The 19,095-nt window shown below is 30.9% G+C and overlaps 1 protein-coding gene across 1 annotated transcript; it reads right to left on the reverse strand.

Moving 5' to 3' along the window:
- Window positions 1-1,817: 1,817 nt before the first annotated feature.
- On the reverse strand, window positions 1,818-11,314 carry LOC111614457 (the record flags this gene model as incomplete). Its single annotated transcript, XM_023355834.1, has 5 exons — window positions 1,818-2,357; window positions 2,448-2,607; window positions 2,678-2,788; window positions 2,862-2,985; window positions 11,097-11,314. Coding segments are annotated over 5 exons (751 nt in total), but the record flags the coding sequence as incomplete, so codon positions are not given.
- Window positions 11,315-19,095: the final 7,781 nt, after the last annotated feature.

The following is a 19,095-nucleotide window of genomic DNA, read 5'->3' on the forward strand; positions in this document are numbered from 1 at the left end:
ATCCAAACACTTTCAAATGTGTTAACGTCCAAAATTCCCACAAAATTTGAAAGGAAACTGCCAGTCTTATTTGTTGACATCTCATTCTAACTAAAAGAAAACTGGAAGCAGTATAGTAATTACCTCTTAACTAGTGAGGATGTACTATATATATAAAAAGTTTTAACTCTCGCGTGACGCCATTTCATTCTCGCTCATCCATCGACTGGTCGCTCCCAAAATCCCGAACACGTAAAGTCCGTAAGCGTATGTGTGGAATGATATTGCATAAAAACGAAGATTCCAGTGGAGCAAATCATTTTATTGCTTTTTGTTTTGGATTGCTCAAAACAGTCTTTACAAACTAAGGGGTTACAAATGGATAATGTACAAACAGCCACATTGTAATTTGAGCCCGGTATTGGCAGCGAATGGATTGATCGTGTAACAATCGTCGACTTAAAACACTATCCGTATTTCCGGCGGCAAACGTGAAGGCGCAACAGTCAATCATCTCCAGAACAACGGTTACACAAAGGTCGTAAATTTTATATATACTACAGCATGAATTTGGCATTGATTCAAACATTTTTATTGACTACAAGTAACACATCAAAGACATGCCTATTGCTACACCCACTTTTGAACATCCCAGAGCAGTCAATTTGAAATTCACGTTATTAAGTTGTTTTTAAATCTATCTTAATAATTTGAAAGTCCTTTAAATATATACAAATTTCAATTCATTCTATGACAGGATAACAACACATTATTCTGGAAGAAGAAAACCTAATCGAATAAACTAAATCTACGTTATTTTTTTCTGTACGTCAATTTATTTTTTTCTCATTCGGATTAATATTACACCGAACCAAAATATGTTTCAGGCATATATGGTAAAAGGAACTATACATAATAAACACAGTTTGCATATAAACACCAGGCACAAAGTTTTTGTTCTCATTTTACTGTAAAATAATTTTTGCTGCCATCGGAGCGGGTCGCGTCGGCAGTCTCCCCGCAATGCGGATGCGAAATGGCCGGCAAAAAACCCTTTCGAAAACGTCTATCGTTTCGATCGCCGTGAACTAGTTTAGTTTAATCTCGTCATAGGAAACAAAATTTTAGTAGGTAAGCAAATTTTTTTCAAAGGAGGGAAGGAAAACGGAATTGCATAACTAAAGACGAGAGGTAGTTATTCATAACAAAGTTTGCCGTCTTGCAGACAAACATTTAACAAGGAAATAAACGCGAACACAAAGCAAAGAAAGTAAATGAAGAAAATGACAAATTCAACAACACGACATTTGTAAAAGTTATGGCTATGTATCACATGACATATGGTGAATTATGTGAAAAAATGATATGAGAAATATATATATACATATATAATATATATATGCACCTTACGGAAACTCGACATATTATGTGAAATGTATATATATATTTTTTTTTTATAATACAGTAACTTTATTAAAAATGCTTAGATAAAACTTTGCAAAATTTAATACAAGTCCTTCTTTTTGTTTTAATCAAATCTGAAACTCGTGAATACAGATTTTAAAGCCGTATGCGACTGACTAGATTAAAAATGTGTGTAAATTAAGCCATGTAAATCGATCCTCGTTCGAAATCCGAAGCAACATAAATGTTAATACTGAAATCCATACCGATTAAAAGTGCAACCGTCTCATTTCGATTCTTGGCCAGTCAACAGCAAGTAGACGTAATTTAACAAGAAAAGCAAAAATACCAATTTTTTTTTTTTCTTTTTTTCGTTAACCAATTTTTGATTCTGCATTCACCAAATCTGGCAACAGTTACTGGTTTACATGCTCTTTTTTTTTTTTAGAAAATTAACAGATCAGATAATCTACGAGTGCAAAATACAGTCAGGAATGTAAGGCTAACCATTCTTTACTCTTGTTCCTGGTGTCTTCAATACTTTAGTACATTCACCTATATATATATATATCCAGTATTTACTGTATATGTATAAATATAGATATATATATATACATATATATAATGTTCACATATATACATAAACATTATATATCACTGTACTCCAGGATGAATTTTTTTTGCCACAATTCTTTGCAAATTTGCTGCCTGTTTGATTTTTTTTTTTTTTTACTTTTTTTAAATCCATAATATCCAAGCTCTGTGTGGCCTACAATATGATGATATGGCTAGTTCTCGCATCTTGATTTTTACCAACCATATTTCAAGAAGAACATTTAATCTATAAGAACGTCCAAATCACTCCAATCCGACTCGTCTTCCGTGTCCGAGAACAAGTCCAGCATCTCTTCAATGTCGACCTGAAGAAGTAATTGATCGTCGCGAACTTCAAAGAAATCCCAGAGAAATATTCGCTGAAACAAATAATTAATCTCGGCGTTACATAACGAACAGCACTCAATGCAAAAGAGATGAGAGTTGCTCTATTTTTCTTTAATACATACCTCCATTGTTTCCAGATCTCCATCCTGATTTCTCCTTCGTCTGGGCCTGGGAGGTGGAAGTTGTGCTTTTGTTCCGTCGGGATATGCGTGAAGATAGAAACACGCACCAGCAAAAGGACACTCCCCACGGCCTTGTTTAAAGTATTTACATGGCTTGGAGCTAAATAAAAAGTATTTTTGATTACATCCATACAATAATAATATCATTTAATTACGTAATTATGACAAACCTCAGTGCTTTTTTGTAATCTTCAATTAACTTTTCTTTTTCTTCCTTTGTTTCAACCCAATATCTACTCGGAGTGACGAAATCGGAGAGGACACGACATTCTGGACAAGCTCTAATAAAATATTTACAAACAATTAAATGAACTAAACTCAGTTATAAAAGTATGATTGTAATATTGGTCTAACATCACAATCATACAAACAAATATAGTATAAATCATTACATTTATATGCTTAGATCTTATTCCTTTCATGATAATGCTAAGCACTGTAATTTGAGGCTGATACCAGTGGTAAACGGACTGACCTCCTAATAATTATGAAGTTAAAACACTGTCCTTATTGGATTTTACAGAACTCGTCAACAACCCACTACGTATGTTAAACAATTTGATTTTAGCAGAGTTACTTTAACAGTAGGATGACAATCTTCAACTAAAAGTTGTATTTAAAGTATATTAACTAGAGAGATATCAATAATTTTTTGCATTTTAATGTTTAATTAATAAATAATTTATTTATTATTATAAATATCTGCACTTAAATGTACTGTGGATGATGATTTATTTTTTTAAAACATTATTTTAAACATAACCCATTTTTAAGGCAGAAAACAAAAATTTATTCATGAATATAGGATAAAGATTAATAACATTAACAAGTAATTAATCATAAATGTTTGCACTGAAAAAAAGAATTAATTACCTAGTTCATTGAAATCAAGTTTTAAAAAGTTTTAATTCATTAATGTAATTAATTTTCATTATGAATGCACAAGGAGTTTGCAGGGATACAGATTATGATTAAATGAGGTTTGGAAAAATTGAAACAGTCTCAGGGAAATTTATAGTAAAATAATAATAATAAAGCAATAGACACAAAAACATTACAATGGAGTAGTCTTTGCTAAAGCTACAGGTATTAAATGGTAAAATTTGCCAAAATGCAGGGCGATCCCATATTTTGAAAGTGCAACTGGAACTTTCAATATCTAAATGCCATATTATAAACAAGAAAAAGTAAATTAAGCCTAAACAGATGTCAAGAGTGAGAGATGTATATCACAGCGAGGCATTGCTGGCCATAACAGCAAGTACAGTACTCATTTCAGTAAGTTATCAACCCCAAAGTGGATTTTTGACGGTAGATGTTGACAGGAGTGACATTTACTTTGTTTCTGATCAGTTCAGTCACCCATTACATTTCTGTCTACTTACATGGTTACGTGCATGCAATAGGGACAGGTTGGTGTCAGTTACTAAACCACAGTTTTGATTTTTACAAAAAATCTAAACTAAAACAACTTTAAAAAGAATGAAAAGAAAATCCAATTTTATTTCAAAATGCTTTTTGTTGCTATTTAATTAATGAGTGGAATATAATGTTAGCCTGAATTAAAACAAAAACATTCACTTGTTCCCAATGTGGAAAATAAACAAATTACTCAATTTATTACTGCATTTAAAAACTTTTTCTGAACTGTCTCGATTAAGAAGCTGTATAGACATTTTATCATTATTTTATAAATGATTATCCTTTACTTTTCATACTTTTTTGTATATAAACAGTAATAAATTAGTGATGCAACGAATAGTATATTCAGCCAGGAGCATGGTTGAATAGCAGACTATTTGGCCAAACTATTCGGTTTGATTAATGCACATACAAAAATTGGCACTCAAACTGCATTATGGCAAGGATCACGCATCCTGCTCTCTATTGGCCCACTGTCACTATGCTTTGCCAATCACGTTAACTCTTCAAAGTTGTAGCGGACAGACACGAGCGTCATGGCAGTAAGTAATGATATAAAATGTGGATAACAATAAAATGACTTACATGTGTAAATAACGGAAAAAGAACAGAGAAGGACCACAGAGAAGTAAAAATGTGAAAATAAATATAAAATTGAGTTGATAACATAAACAAGTCGAGGCAGCTTATTGGCGTGAAATTCATGGTTGTCAATGCCAAATAATTGTTCTCATAGATTTCGGAAAGCTAAATGCTTGTAATGAAAGTCACTTAGTGTGCACGGAGAAAAGCCCGGGGCCGTTCAGGCTACCAAGCTGTCTGGAACTTCAGTTATGATAAATAATTTTGTACAATGAAACAAAAAATTTAATTTCATTTAATTGTTTATAATAAGGGATGATTTCATAAAAACGCTTTACAGATCATTAATTCTTTTATTTTCACATTTTATGACCTAAGTTTCGATCTAATGTGCCCACGCAGTAAAAATTTTCATACAAATTTTTTACCCATTTCACCCCTTTAAGGATGAATTTCAAAAAATACTTTACAAAAAATATACCCTCAAATTTTTAAGTTTCTAGCACCAATTTTGGCTCTGCGCTAATTATCCTATCAGAACTTGTTCTTTTATATACGAGTATATAGATAACTAAACTACATAATAAGTATGTAGTTTTCATTTAATTTGTTACCTTTTTTTAATCTCTTAAAAAAATAACTTAGTTATATTACTTTTCCTTTGATCTTTTACATAAATAAGCAAAAAATTGTGCTTTCTCAAACTTGAAATGTATGTTCAGCATTAATACAAGTTACCAAAATTATTAATTTACTGTGTTTTTGTTATTTCTTACTCCTTTTTCGGGTATTCGGTATTCGGCCAAATAGGGAAACATAGGCCAAATACCGAATAGTAACCAAATATTCATTGCATCATTATAATAAACTAAAAAATTTTTACCTCTTTCAAAAATTCATGCATTTCTTAATTTCAGAAAAAACTGCAAGACAACTGTCATGATTAAAAAAATTTTGCATATTTGAATGTCAAAAAGCCAACTAATGAGTACCCTGCACAAAAATAGGTCATCTTGGCATGATGTAACAGCTGTCACATTCAATCTCAAATTTACTTCCATTAATCAATGTATTATATCAAGTTTATAATTGTGATGATCAAGTTTATAACCAGTGATGATATGTACTTAAATTAAATCATTCCTTTAATTAACTTTTTATGTTAATTTATCAGTTTAGTGTTGTGCAGCAAATTATACTGTAAGGCCTATTTAATTAATTATATTTGTATGATTAATAATAATAAACGTTGAAAATGATAAATAATAAAAGTTTTGAATGATAAGTCCGTTTGTTCCAATGATTTGAAAATACTTTAAATGTTTTGTGAGATTAATACTTTAGGAGGGACTCACAGGTGGTGACAGCCACTCTCCTAGAGGAGTAAACCTTGATTAAAAATCCCAATCCATAGGTTGGAGGTTGAGACATGGAGACAGCTCCCCCATTCTCGGAAAAATCTTAGATGCTAAAAAGCCCAACAGAAATAAGCCGGCTGGATACTGAGGACGACAACAAAGACTACGAAAAAGAACATTGATTATAGGAACATGGAATGTGCAAAGTATTAATAATAAAAAGGGACTAACTATCTCTGAATTAAACAGAATACAACAGGATATTATTGTATTAACAGAAACCAAAAAGAAGGGACAGGGAGTGGTTATAGAGGATAAATATTTACATTTTTACAGTGGAGTACAAAAGTTATTAAATCAAAAAGAGGAGTTTCTGTTCTGATATTGACGAAATATAAGAAAAATGTTACTTGGGAAGCAATAAATGAAAATACAATTAAAATTAATTTAATTCTATTTGGTAGAAATGTTACAATTTTGAGAATGTGATCCGCCAGGGAGGTCGGAGACAGTCGCACCTCCCTTTCCAGCCACTTGTCAAGACGGTTATGTTACGATTTCTGGTCCCGAGGATCGGGACTTCTGCTCTATGTCGGTCGAGTGGAGGGAAAGTAATCGGGGTCGACGATAAGGCATAGGCAGTATATGAGTAAAGGAGGATACTATTTAACAAATAAAACAAGTTTATTCTAAATAGACAAGCTCGACAAAAATTACAAAACACTGATCCCGACGCTAAACGTTTAAGGGCTCGAGAGAGAGTTTACATGGGTTTGCATGCCTTTGTAGGTTTCCATGACAATTTAAGTCCATTAAGAGTACATAGATATCCAATAAGTGGTGTTTTTAGGGTAATCCAACTGTGGCAACGGACTTTTTTCAATGTTGGCGGTTTGGAATTTGCAGCAGGTTCGGAGATTCAACTCGACGGTATCCAATGTCGTCGGTCCGGCTTTCGTTAATTTAATTTAAGAGACTCCCCTGAGAGGAAGGAAGCATCTTTTATAGCTTTTTGCTGGGAAAATTGGTCACGTGATCGGTTGTTATAGGAGATAAAGGTTATAGGGGTTCCCGGAACCCAAAACAAATGACGAAATTTGGATGCTAACTATAAACTTTTGTGCAAGTCGAGCTGCAGGCTGTATGGGAACAATAGAATGTTGACAGTTATGAAAGGAGGGTTTCAAATGTTCTCAGCTAAGATCATTTTTTCAATCTGTTATATAACATAAGTAAAATAATTAAATTTTTTAGATTAATAAAATTCCAGATCTCACAGGAATATATGCTTGACAGTGAAAATAAATTAGATAAAGATGAATTTTTTGAGAAATTAAATACTAAAATAAATAATATTGGCAACAATAGAGAAATTATAATGGCAGGGGATTTTAATGGGCAAATTGGTAAAAAGCATAAAAACCAAATAGTTGGACCTTTCGGAGAGGATACAATAACTGATAATGGTGAAAGATTAATTGAACTGTGATGCAGAATTCATTAAAAATAACAAATGGGTATTTCCAACATAAAGATATACATAAATATACTCAACATCAAGACACATTGAATTCAAAATCAATATTGGACTATATCATTGTGAAACAGAATACTGCACTATATCAGAATTTTTAGAGGGATTGATTATGGAAATGATCATTATGTGATTAATAGTAAAATAAATTTTGCATACTTTAAAGTTGACAATAATGTATCAATAATGAGTCAGACGGGAGAGAATTACAAATTCCAAGATATAATCTACTCTCATTACAAAATGAAAGTACTCAACTATTGTACCAGATATGACTAGATGATAAATTAGAGAAAACCTACTTTGATACAGTACAAGAACAATACAATCATATAGTGCAGAGTACACATCAAGAAGCTAAAGAAGCATTAGGAGAAGTTAAATCAGGAACATGTAAGACAAAAATGTATTTGAATGAAGAAATAGCAAAATTGGCAAAAAATAAGAAAAACTTATATTTAAAATGGCTAAATACAAAAAATATAGAAGATAAAATAGAGTATAAGAAAGAAACTTCAGGTGGTTATTAGGAGAAAAGTATCACAAGAAAAGAATAACAATTGGGAGAAAGTTTGTAATACCATACGAACTTATGTAAGTGGAAGACGAAATACTGAAGCATGGAGAATTTTGAAAAATTTAAGAAATGATAATAAGAGAACTAATACTATTCAGTACATATCATTAAATAAATGGAAGGACTATTTCTAATAACCTTTTAACAGAAAACAGAAATGAATATATGATTTATAATACAGAGAATGAGGGCATACGAGATACGAAAGATGACTATATTCAGATAGATATGAAACTTTTTGAAAGTATAATTAAATCTTTAAAAAATAATAAAGCTAGTGGCATTGGTGAAATACCAGCAAAGCTAATTATGTATGGATCTGATAAGTTATTTAGAATTTGCAAAAACTTAATGGAATGATGTATAAATGAAGATATCCAACAAGACTGGAAAGTTGGATATCTGTTGCCAATATATAAAAAAGGCAAAAACGATAAGTGTAATAATTACAGAGGTATTACTGTTACATGTACATTCAGCAGGATATATGGAAAATTATTAAAATATTACTTAAAAGAAGAATACAAAGATATGCAAAATGAGGAACAAGCAAGTTTTAGAAGTGAAAGATCCACACTTGAATATATTTTCTGTGTTATACAAATAATCAAGAAACAAGTTGCTAGAAATCAAACTCCACATTTATTATTTATTGACTTAGAAAAGGCATATGATAGTACACCAATTAAAAAATTATAGCAAGTATTGGATAACACAACAATAAATAGGAAAATAAAAAATAATATTAAAAAATTATGACATAACTCTATTGTTAAAATTAAAATAGCAACAAGATTATCTGANTAAATGTTTAGAAAACAACTGAATTATTATTAAATAAAAATACAATAAATTTAGTTTTATTATAGTATGTTTTGCTATAAACAAAAGTAATATTCTTAATTTTCTGCTGAAATAAACTGAAAATGCTAGTTCCACACTTCAATGGTTAATGCAAGTCTTGCAGAAAGACTTATTTACCTAACAAGAGTTTAAGCATATATGAAACATTATTCACACTTTTTACAGAATTATCAAGAAAATTATTTTGGGGATTGCATTTGACTTTTGTCTACTTTCCATTTCTTTTTATGTGAATTGTTACTCCATAACAATGCATGTCTTTTGTTATTTCCCATCTGATAGGGATAATGTAGGCAACCATGCCTTTCCTTCTAAGTGTTTGTTTATATGAAGAAACTGCAAAAACTCCATGTTCAAAATATTCAAATACCAGAAAGGCCATTCTGGTATCAATCCCATTTTTCCCACATAATAAATTAGAATTAGATGAAACATAGTAAGTATATCAAGGAAAGGAAGAGACAAATGTAAAATGTGATATGTAAAGGATACATTGATAACAGAGACGTCTATGAATATTACTGTACTGTACCTACAGTTCTGGAAAACGTTTGGCTTTTCAAACTTTCTATTAAAATTAACTGATCTGTAAATGTTGTCATTTAGATATTAAAATAACCATAAACCAAATATTAAATAAAAATTTATTTTTATATTTAAGAAATTCAACAAATACAACAAATTATTTGTAAAATTTGTATTTGCTTGCAATTTGCCTGGAAAAAACTTTGAGACCATGATCAAGAAAGAACAGTAAATACAAAACATAGTGGAAAAAAAGACAATATTTAATACTTAGTTTGTTTACCATTAAACCTGAATAACATCAATCAATGAATTGGTTATAGAGTTAGTAAGAGTTGTTAGCCTTTCAGGATCAACTTCATCCCAAGCAGTCACAATTGCTTTTTTTAAGATCAAACACATGATTAAATTTTTTTCCATTTGCATAGATCACTCTTACTTAATCATTCCAAAGGTTTTCTATTGAGTTTAAATCCTAGTTATGCAGTAACTGTGACAAAACATTAAAATTATTTATTGTCAGACACAATCATATCACTGTTGGGGTAGCATTTTCTTGTTAGAAAATAGAATTTTCATTCATTGCTTCATCACTTAATAATAGAAGATAATTTCTCATCAAATCTTGACAGTATAATGCCTTTGAACAAGATGAAATAAAAGCAATAGATGAATTTAACTGATGAGTGAAACCGTCCACACTGCACATTATCATGGATCCTCCACCTTGTATACAATGTGTTAGAGATGAGGTTGGTGACATATATCATGCCAAAAGTATTGCAAACCATCAGGGCCATCTAGGTTAAATTTCTTCTCATCACTAAAAGCTCCATGGCCAATATAACACGTTGCAAACTTGCCTTTCCATATGGGAGATTGTCCCTTTTCGCTGTGACTGCATTTTAATGTTTGCATGACTTAAAGACTTTTGCAGAATATATCTTGTCAGCAGAAAATTTTTTTGGCCTATCATAACATTTAGTTTTGTCATAATTGTCCGAGTCCTTTAAGTAATTGTGAATTATTGTCTCTGATCTTCCTAGTAGGCCTGCAATAACACATTCAGATTTCCACAGTCTTTGAATGACATATTTTGCCTGTTTTTTTTATCTGTTAATGTTTTACTAGATCCCATTTTCACTGAAAGTTGAAAGCACATGGACGTGTGCAAATTAGGTTACAATGTGTATAATATTTTAGAATATTGTAAAATATGAATTTTTGATCCTGGTCTCAAACTTTTTCCAGACAAATTGCAAGCAATAATTTGTTATATTTGAATTTCTTATAGATGAAAATAAATTTTTACTTCATATTTGATTTATAGTTATTTTAATACCTAAACAACAATATATTTACATGAGTTCAGTTAATTTTGATGGGAAATTTGAAAACCCAGGTGGTCTCAAACTTTTTTCCAGAACTGTAGTTATATACTGCTTTGGAGATCTGATTTCAACCAGACTTGCAAAATTTATCATTAATATTATGGGTCAATCTTCATCTGGATAAAACCACGAAATTCTAGTAGCCTATCACAGGTTCAAGCCTCATCAATAACTGGAAAAGTGGCATTTTCTAATGTTCTTTTATGTGTCTAACATCTAAATAGGAACTAGATTTCCATAAAAAGTCTTGCTGGGAGGAGCCCCCTTTGGCAGATTTCCCATGTATCACATTGCCATATCCCCCTATAATCACAATACAATCAAAAATATTTTTACTTGTATTAATTCCAGATCCTGAGGAATGGTCAGTTTTATCAGTATTCTGAAGGGCCGGTGTCGACCAAGCTGTCTGATGAGAATTCCATGATGAAGTTTCTGAACTAGGAGAAGCCATCCTGGATGTATTTGTAATGATGCCGCTATTTGCGGTTCTAACTGTAGGTGACTGCAATACTCTGTTGTTGTTACCTCTCGGGGGTCTTATATGATCATACCTGCAATATTAAACAATATATGTTTAATGCATTCAATTATAAAAACATTATTTAAATAATTTTAATATTTCCTCATCAAAATTATTTTAAAATAAACTAATTACATTTATAACAACAATATAAAGCTAAACTACATGTAAAATTTTACAATCATTGGAGATCTATCCAGAGTTCTAAGATCCCCCAGTTCTTGGTAGACTTCACCTTCTCATTGTAAATCATCATTATTTTCATTACATTATTATATTACAATGAGTGTCATCACTTATTGTAATAAAATAAATTTGATATTAAACATCACTACGATAAAACAATACTGTAACTAATAACATTACGAATATTAAATTACAATTTCAATAAACATTAAAGAAAACTAGTTTACTACAATATGCTATTAGAGAAGACAATCCTGTCCATATAAAAAGTTATAAAGTTTGGTTCAAGTGTTTTTTTTTTTGTCTTTTGCGTGTGTACCTATGGAGTGATTAATTGATAAATGTGTTGTTATGTTAGTGTTGTTGCTCCTTTATTCCTGATATCAAACAATGTTATCAGTGTACAGTAATTCTAATTCTATACAATATCTATTATTTGGCAAGACAGTTGTTTATTAATAAAGTTGATAGGTAAAATATACACAAAGAATGGTTCTAGTATAATTGCTTTATATCTTACAGGGCTGTGGAGTCGCGTAAAAATCTACCGACTCCAACTCTGACTTTTCCTTACCATCCGACTCCGACTAAAACACCAAAACTCCGACTCCGCAGCCCTGATATCTTACATATATATAATTGTGTGTGTGTGTGTGCGAGGTTCTCAACTCTTGTTCCACAGAATGCAAGTGTTTCACAAACTGCCTGGAGCATTCCACCAAAAAAAAATTTCAAGGTTTTTATTGAAAATTTACTCCAACATACAACAACATATTACTTTACTTGTAGACAATTCTACATTTACTATTTTATTCAATAAATTTGAAAAAATTACAAAATTTCCTATGGACAAATCCTACAAGTGTCCTTCTTCCTTTTGTTTCTTCATACACCAACAGAAAATAACAAATCTTGAGGAAGAGTCTACCTCCCTGCCTTGGCATGCAAAATGTTACAAATTATCCTCTAGTGGCAACAAAAAACACTTATAAAATTTATACATTTAAAACAAAATTTAATGCTCTGTGAAACAAAAAGAATATGAATGGTGTTCCATGTCTCTAAGAAAAGTTAGTAAGTACTAATATATGTCATAAATAAACCTAGTTGTTAAAGATCAATGCCCAGAAACACTACAAACTGAGTCAATCATCCATTTCAGTCAAGTCATAAGGGAAAACTTGTCAAATAAGATGCATATTTGTGTGGTTAACCAAATACTAGTCATTCAGCCTTGTTTCACATCAATTCTAATTGATTGTATTTCATGAAAAGTACATCATTTTATCTATTAGTAGCCCACAATATTGACATTGTATTATTATTTTTTTGCCATGATATTCAACAACTGAATAAAATGTTTCTGTTAATATAGTAAAACCTGTGTAAACCAGAATCAAACTTTATAAAATTTATTTGAAATTTAATCCAAATCAATCCACAGTGATACTAACTAAAGATGCAAGTATTCAAATGCAAAGATTGAGGAATATTCCATTTTACTAAGTTTTCATCATTCTTGAGAACTTGCACTAGATATTTGAATACAAGTTTGTGCAATGGCAAACTTGTATTCAAATATTGTCTCAAATGAGCCAATTTGAGACCAAAATCCCAGTATTTTACTCTGACATCAGAAATACTAATTGTATTACAATGATACAGAGACCAAATTATTCCATAATCTGACTTCTTGGAAAATGTTAATACACTAGTTAATCACTACTTCATTAATCATCTGTAATTACTAATAATCTTAACCAACTTGTTCTCAAATAATTGGAACTAGTTAGTTACTAATTACTCCGTACAAAGCAAATTGGCAGTAAATGTTATACCTTACATTCCTCATTTTCAACAAATTACATTCATTGTGTGTTCTCAAGAACTTAAATTCTTAGAAATGCATTCAAATCTTGAAAGACTTTGATCCTTAAAAGTACTGAATTCCGCCCAGATTAATTCCAACAAAGACTAACTCAGTAGAGTCCTGGTAACTCAACATTCAGTAAAACTCATTGTGTCGTCCAAAAAAAAAAATACACGTAACCTAATTTTTACCTCTGTAACTTAACACCAGGATCAAATAAATTATCATTCCTCACTGATAACAGTATCAATTCCACATGTTAAGAAAGAATATAATCTTTTTTCCAAAGTACCACTGCAAAATGTCATAAGGCCAAAGTAACTAACTTGAAAAGTAACCACTGAATAGCCAATATTTTTAAATTAAAATTTAACTACAAATAGAAATAGTCTCTATTGGTAAGCAGTTAATACATATACAAATTTTCACATATATCTTTACAAAAACTTTTCTATTCGGACTATCATCATCACTATAAAACTTGTTGTTTTTGCTAACTCATACAATAGACAATAACATAGAAAGTTAAAATCAAAGCCTGCTTTATGTTTAGCATACTATTTGCAAATCTTAGCCTGCATTATGTTGAGTTTGAAGGACTCTACTGTACTGTATTAGCAAAGGCCTTGTATCTGTATATCTTCGTACATAAGAACTTTCATTTCTCTGAAAAAGTTTGAAATCATTTTGGTCTGCTTTGTGATCAAAAAGCAACCCACACTTGCTGCCAGCAGCACAAATACAAAATATATCTCTGTGGTACTCATATTACATCTGTAAATTTGTAATATGTGAAAATTGATTTCTCATAAATAATTAAAGGGATAAGTTGAATGAGGTAATTATATATGCAAAATGAAAACTGCAAAGTAGCATGCTGTACAGCTTTGTTCTTGTTTACTTTAGTGACAAGGCTAAGTTTCAACGTTCGGGGAAGGTGAATCAGCATAACATCAAGATGTGGAAGACAAGAATTCCATACAAAGCTTTAGAAGTTGTTTTGGATTTGTTGAAAACATACTTTCAGTATGTTTTCTGCAGTGTCTCTGTTACACAAGTGTGATGCCAGTTTTCTTTGCAAAACAGACAATGGAATGAATTGCCCCGATATGTTGGTACAGTGGTTAATAAACTGAGCTCAAGGCAATTCTGAAGACTTCATTCACCAAAATGTGAGACTGCACTACATTGCTGCTGAGAAGTCAAAACTTATCAACACCAAACTCTTCCAGTGGTGGATGGAAAGAACAGCAGGACAAGTTCTGGTGCAGATGTGATGGCTACCACACTCACCAGACTCAACATCTTTTATCTTTGGATCTACAACAAAGAATTTTGGATATGATCTTTCTTTTCCAGTAAATCTGGACAAGCTGTGACAGTATCATTCTGGCCTCATTTACCCATTCAAGACATTCCATTAGATATGGGCAAAATTAGAATGCTGGGTGTATCATGTGTTGGGAACCCACAGTACACATATTCAGCACTTTTAAAGTATGTAAACTTAAGAAAGATTTTTCCATAAATTATCATAAATTGTTGTATCTTATCATATGGTGTAATAAAATTTTGTAATGCTAACATTCTTTCTAACTAATCTTTGCCAATTATTCTTGTCATCAAATTCACAGTAGACAAGAATAAATGGCAAAAATTAAAACAAATCAATAAAGGATAACCATGAATTATTCATAGTAATGGACTGCACAGTTGATATTTCAATGGTTTAAATTTTCATTTTTTTTTTTCCTTTATAAATGCTATTATTAAGAACATTTGATGTAAATAAATTAGTAATACATTAATATGTTAACTGTCTTTGTAGTTGACCACATCCAAGTTTTCAAACTGCTAAAATAATTTTTAACAATTTTCATTCATCACAAGTTTACTACAATTTTTTCCATTTATCCATGTAAGTTTCAAGTATTTGCCATCAGAGGTGTGTCTATGTTTGTATTGTTTCAAAAAATCATTTCATTTATGTTCTCAACAATTATCTATGACTGTTTATTAAAATTTAATGGTATTTTTATTTTTGTAATATGATGTTCTTGTACATACATGCACACAAAAATGTGTTTCAATTATTATTTATACAATGTAGAAGACCTGAAAGTGACGTGAAACAATAGTAACCATTTTAAGAATTACCAACAACACAAAAAGCAGTTATATCAGCCCAAAAATATGGGTAATGTCAGAGATGACAAAGAGACAAGAAATCTATTTTTTTATTAAATAATTAACATGTTTGAAATGAGACAAGATTAATTTATTACATATTACATAAAGTCCATATGGCATTAAAAGATTAAAGGGGGAAAAATCAATTATTTCTTTATCCGATAAACATAAACTATCTGCAATTTGTACTACTGTATTTTAGAATGAATTAACTTATTAATTAAATGAAAGTAAGACTTCTTTGTTATTTAATTTGAATCAAAGGCAAAAAATTGCTAATAGACCAACAACTTAAACTAAGAGGTAATACAGGTATAAAGAGTATATACTATCAGTCTTTATTGTATATTTAACTTACTTTATTTATCCACATTTTTGTGAAATCATTTATGCAAAAACATTCACTAATATTGCTCATAACTATTGACTGTAGATGATTATTATATTAAGCAAAGTCATCTGGTTGTTGATAAGTGAAATTTAACATTTAATTCTCGTAAACCTTAAAAGTCCGGTATTGAAATTTTGTTCTTCGCATTCACAAGTTTGATTCCTACTGGTTTTACAAACCTGAAGAAGACCGAAGTACAGTCAAAAACGTTTGTTTTCTATTAAAGGTGTCAATACTGGACTTTTAAGGTTTACAAGAGTTAATTGTTTGCATTCCAGTATTTATGTGAGAGGTTATTTATTGAAATTTAACATCAGCAAAGTAAGGAAAATGTTTAGTAAGTGGAAACATCCATTGTGAATTATGTTGCCAAATTTGTTTCAAATAAACTGCACACACTGGATTATTCACATGAATATAGTACTGTATACCATTTTTGTGAATACAGGAGAAACTCAATTATCCAAACTTCATAGGACCAGGGGATGTTTTGGATAAATGAAATTTCAAATGATCCAGAAATTCTCATTCGTGTTCTGGCTACATCAAGCACCTTGTTTTTAAAGTTTTGTGATCTATAACTACTCTTATGCAATTACTGTATCTGAATTTAAATTAATTTACTCAAAATCTAATGTAACATTACATATACAGTAGAGCGTCGATTATCCCAATCAATTGGGGACTGGGGTTGTTCAGAAAATCGATATTTCGGATAGCCGATTATGTACGAAAAAATATATTAACCTATTCCATGTTGAAATTTTTCTCTATTGCGTGTCGCTTTGCGTTGAATTTTCGTTGATGTTAAGCCTAACGAAGACTATTGTATCGTTACAAATTATTTTTTTATTTTGTACACACAAAATAAATATATTGAAAAATATAAAAACAATAAAAAATTATACTTCAAAAGTTAATTTAGTGTCAAAAACGTAAAATATTTGAGTAGCTCAAGACATAGCCAAAGAATGCAGCGCCACAGCACTGGCGAAAATTTAAATTTGTCGGCTGGAATTCTTTCGGACGATTGACGTTTCGGATAATCGACGCTCTGTATATGGCCTAGTTTAGTGGCACTACAAGTGACAAATGACACAGCAATTTCCAGTTAAGTGAAGTGTGTTTGATCACTGTGTATTATGTATAATAATGCACATTTTGTTTTTTTTTACTTATTTACTACTGTTTTGGATAATCAAGTTTTTAGTGTATATATTATTTTATTATCTTAACCGGTTAGAGCTCTTCTCTTAGTAAATTCTTTAACTTTAAATCTTTATCTTCCCCATCTTTGACATTGACAGCTGAAAAGATTCAGATTTATAAGAGTAAACTACAGGAAGGCTGTTTGAATGCGAGGGATGCCAAAGGTCTTCCCTCTGCATGGAAGTTTATGGTTAAAGAATTTACTAAGATCTCTAACCGGTTAAAATAGTTATTTTATTGGATGTGTTAGTAATTGTATTTCTTAATACTTCTATGTACATCTATATATATATAGGGGGACACACGTCCATTTTTATATATAAAAAATGGACGTGTGTCCCCCTATGTGAGAGGTTATTTATTGAAATTTAACATCAGCAAAGTAAGGAAAATGTTTAGTAAGTGGAAACATCCATTGTGAATTATGTTGCCAAATTTGTTTCAAATAAACTGCACACACTGGATTATTCACATGAATATAGTACTGTATACCATTTTTGTGAATACAGGAGAAACTCAATTATCCAAACTTCATAGGACCAGGGGATGTTTTGGATAAATGAAATTTCAAATGATCCAGAAATTCTCATTCGTGTTCTGGCTACATCAAGCACCTTGTTTTTAAAGTTTTGTGATCTATAACTACTCTTATGCAATTACTGAATTTAAATTAATTTACTCAAAATCTAATGTAACATTACATATACAGTAGAGCGTCGATTATCCCAATCAATTGGGGACTGGGGTTGTTCAGAAAATCGATATTTCGGATAGCCGATTATGTACGAAAAAATATATTAACCTATTCCATGTTGAAATTTTTCTCTATTGCGTGTCGCTTTGCGTTGAATTTTCGTTGATGTTAAGCCTAACGAAGACTATTGTATCGTTACAAATTATTTTTTTATTTTGTACACACAAAATAAATATATTGAAAAATATAAAAACAATAAAAAATTATACTTCAAAAGTTAATTTAGTGTCAAAAACGTAAAATATTTGAGTAGCTCAAGACATAGCCAAAGAATGCAGCGCCACAGCACTGGCGAAAATTTAAATTTGTCGGCTGGAATTCTTTCGGACGATTGACGTTTCGGATAATCGACGCTCTGTATATGGCCTAGTTTAGTGGCACTACAAGTGACAAATGACACAGCAATTTCCAGTTAAGTGAAGTGTGTTTGATCACTGTGTATTATGTATAATAATGCACATTTTGTTTTTTTTTACTTATTTACTACTGTTTTGGATAATCAAGTTTTTAGTGTATATATTATTTTATTATCTTAACCGGTTAGAGCTCTTCTCTTAGTAAATTCTTTAACTTTAAATCTTTATCTTCCCCATCTTTGACATTGACAGCTGAAAAGATTCAGATTTATAAGAGTAAACTACAGGAAGGCTGTTTGAATGCGAGGGATGCCAAAGGTCTTCCCTCTGCATGGAAGTTTATGGTTAAAGAATTTACTAAGATCTCTAANCTAAATGAAATTCTTACGCAAGAAACAAAAATTGTACAATTAACACAAATTGTGTTAATTGTACAGTTATCATTATCATCTTGTCAGCGAAGCGGCAATAAAATATTTACTGTACTACCATTTTGCACAGCATACTTATGCGAGAACGGATTTTCGGCCGAGACAAACATGAAAACTAAACATCGTCATCGACTTCGACTCGAAGATGACTCGAAACTGAAGCTGGCCAAAAAGCAACCATATTTTACAAAGTCGGACAAAGAAAATCGTGCATATTTGTCGCATTAAAATTAAATAACCTTATGTTATTTTCATTATTATTAGAATTGTATTTTAAAGGTAATAAATGTAAAAAAAAAACTTATTCTATTTAATACTAGCTGTCTACCCACAGCTTCAGCCGCATTATATCGAATTTTCTTATGGAAGTAAGATATTTTCTCACAGTAAAATGTAGCCTATGTCCATCTCCAACATGTAAGCTA

Source organism: Centruroides sculpturatus, unplaced genomic scaffold, assembly GCF_000671375.1.
Source record: "Centruroides sculpturatus isolate CEXI.00-Female unplaced genomic scaffold, Cexi_2.0 scaffold2090, whole genome shotgun sequence".
Lineage (NCBI taxonomy): Eukaryota > Metazoa > Arthropoda > Arachnida > Scorpiones > Buthidae > Centruroides > Centruroides sculpturatus.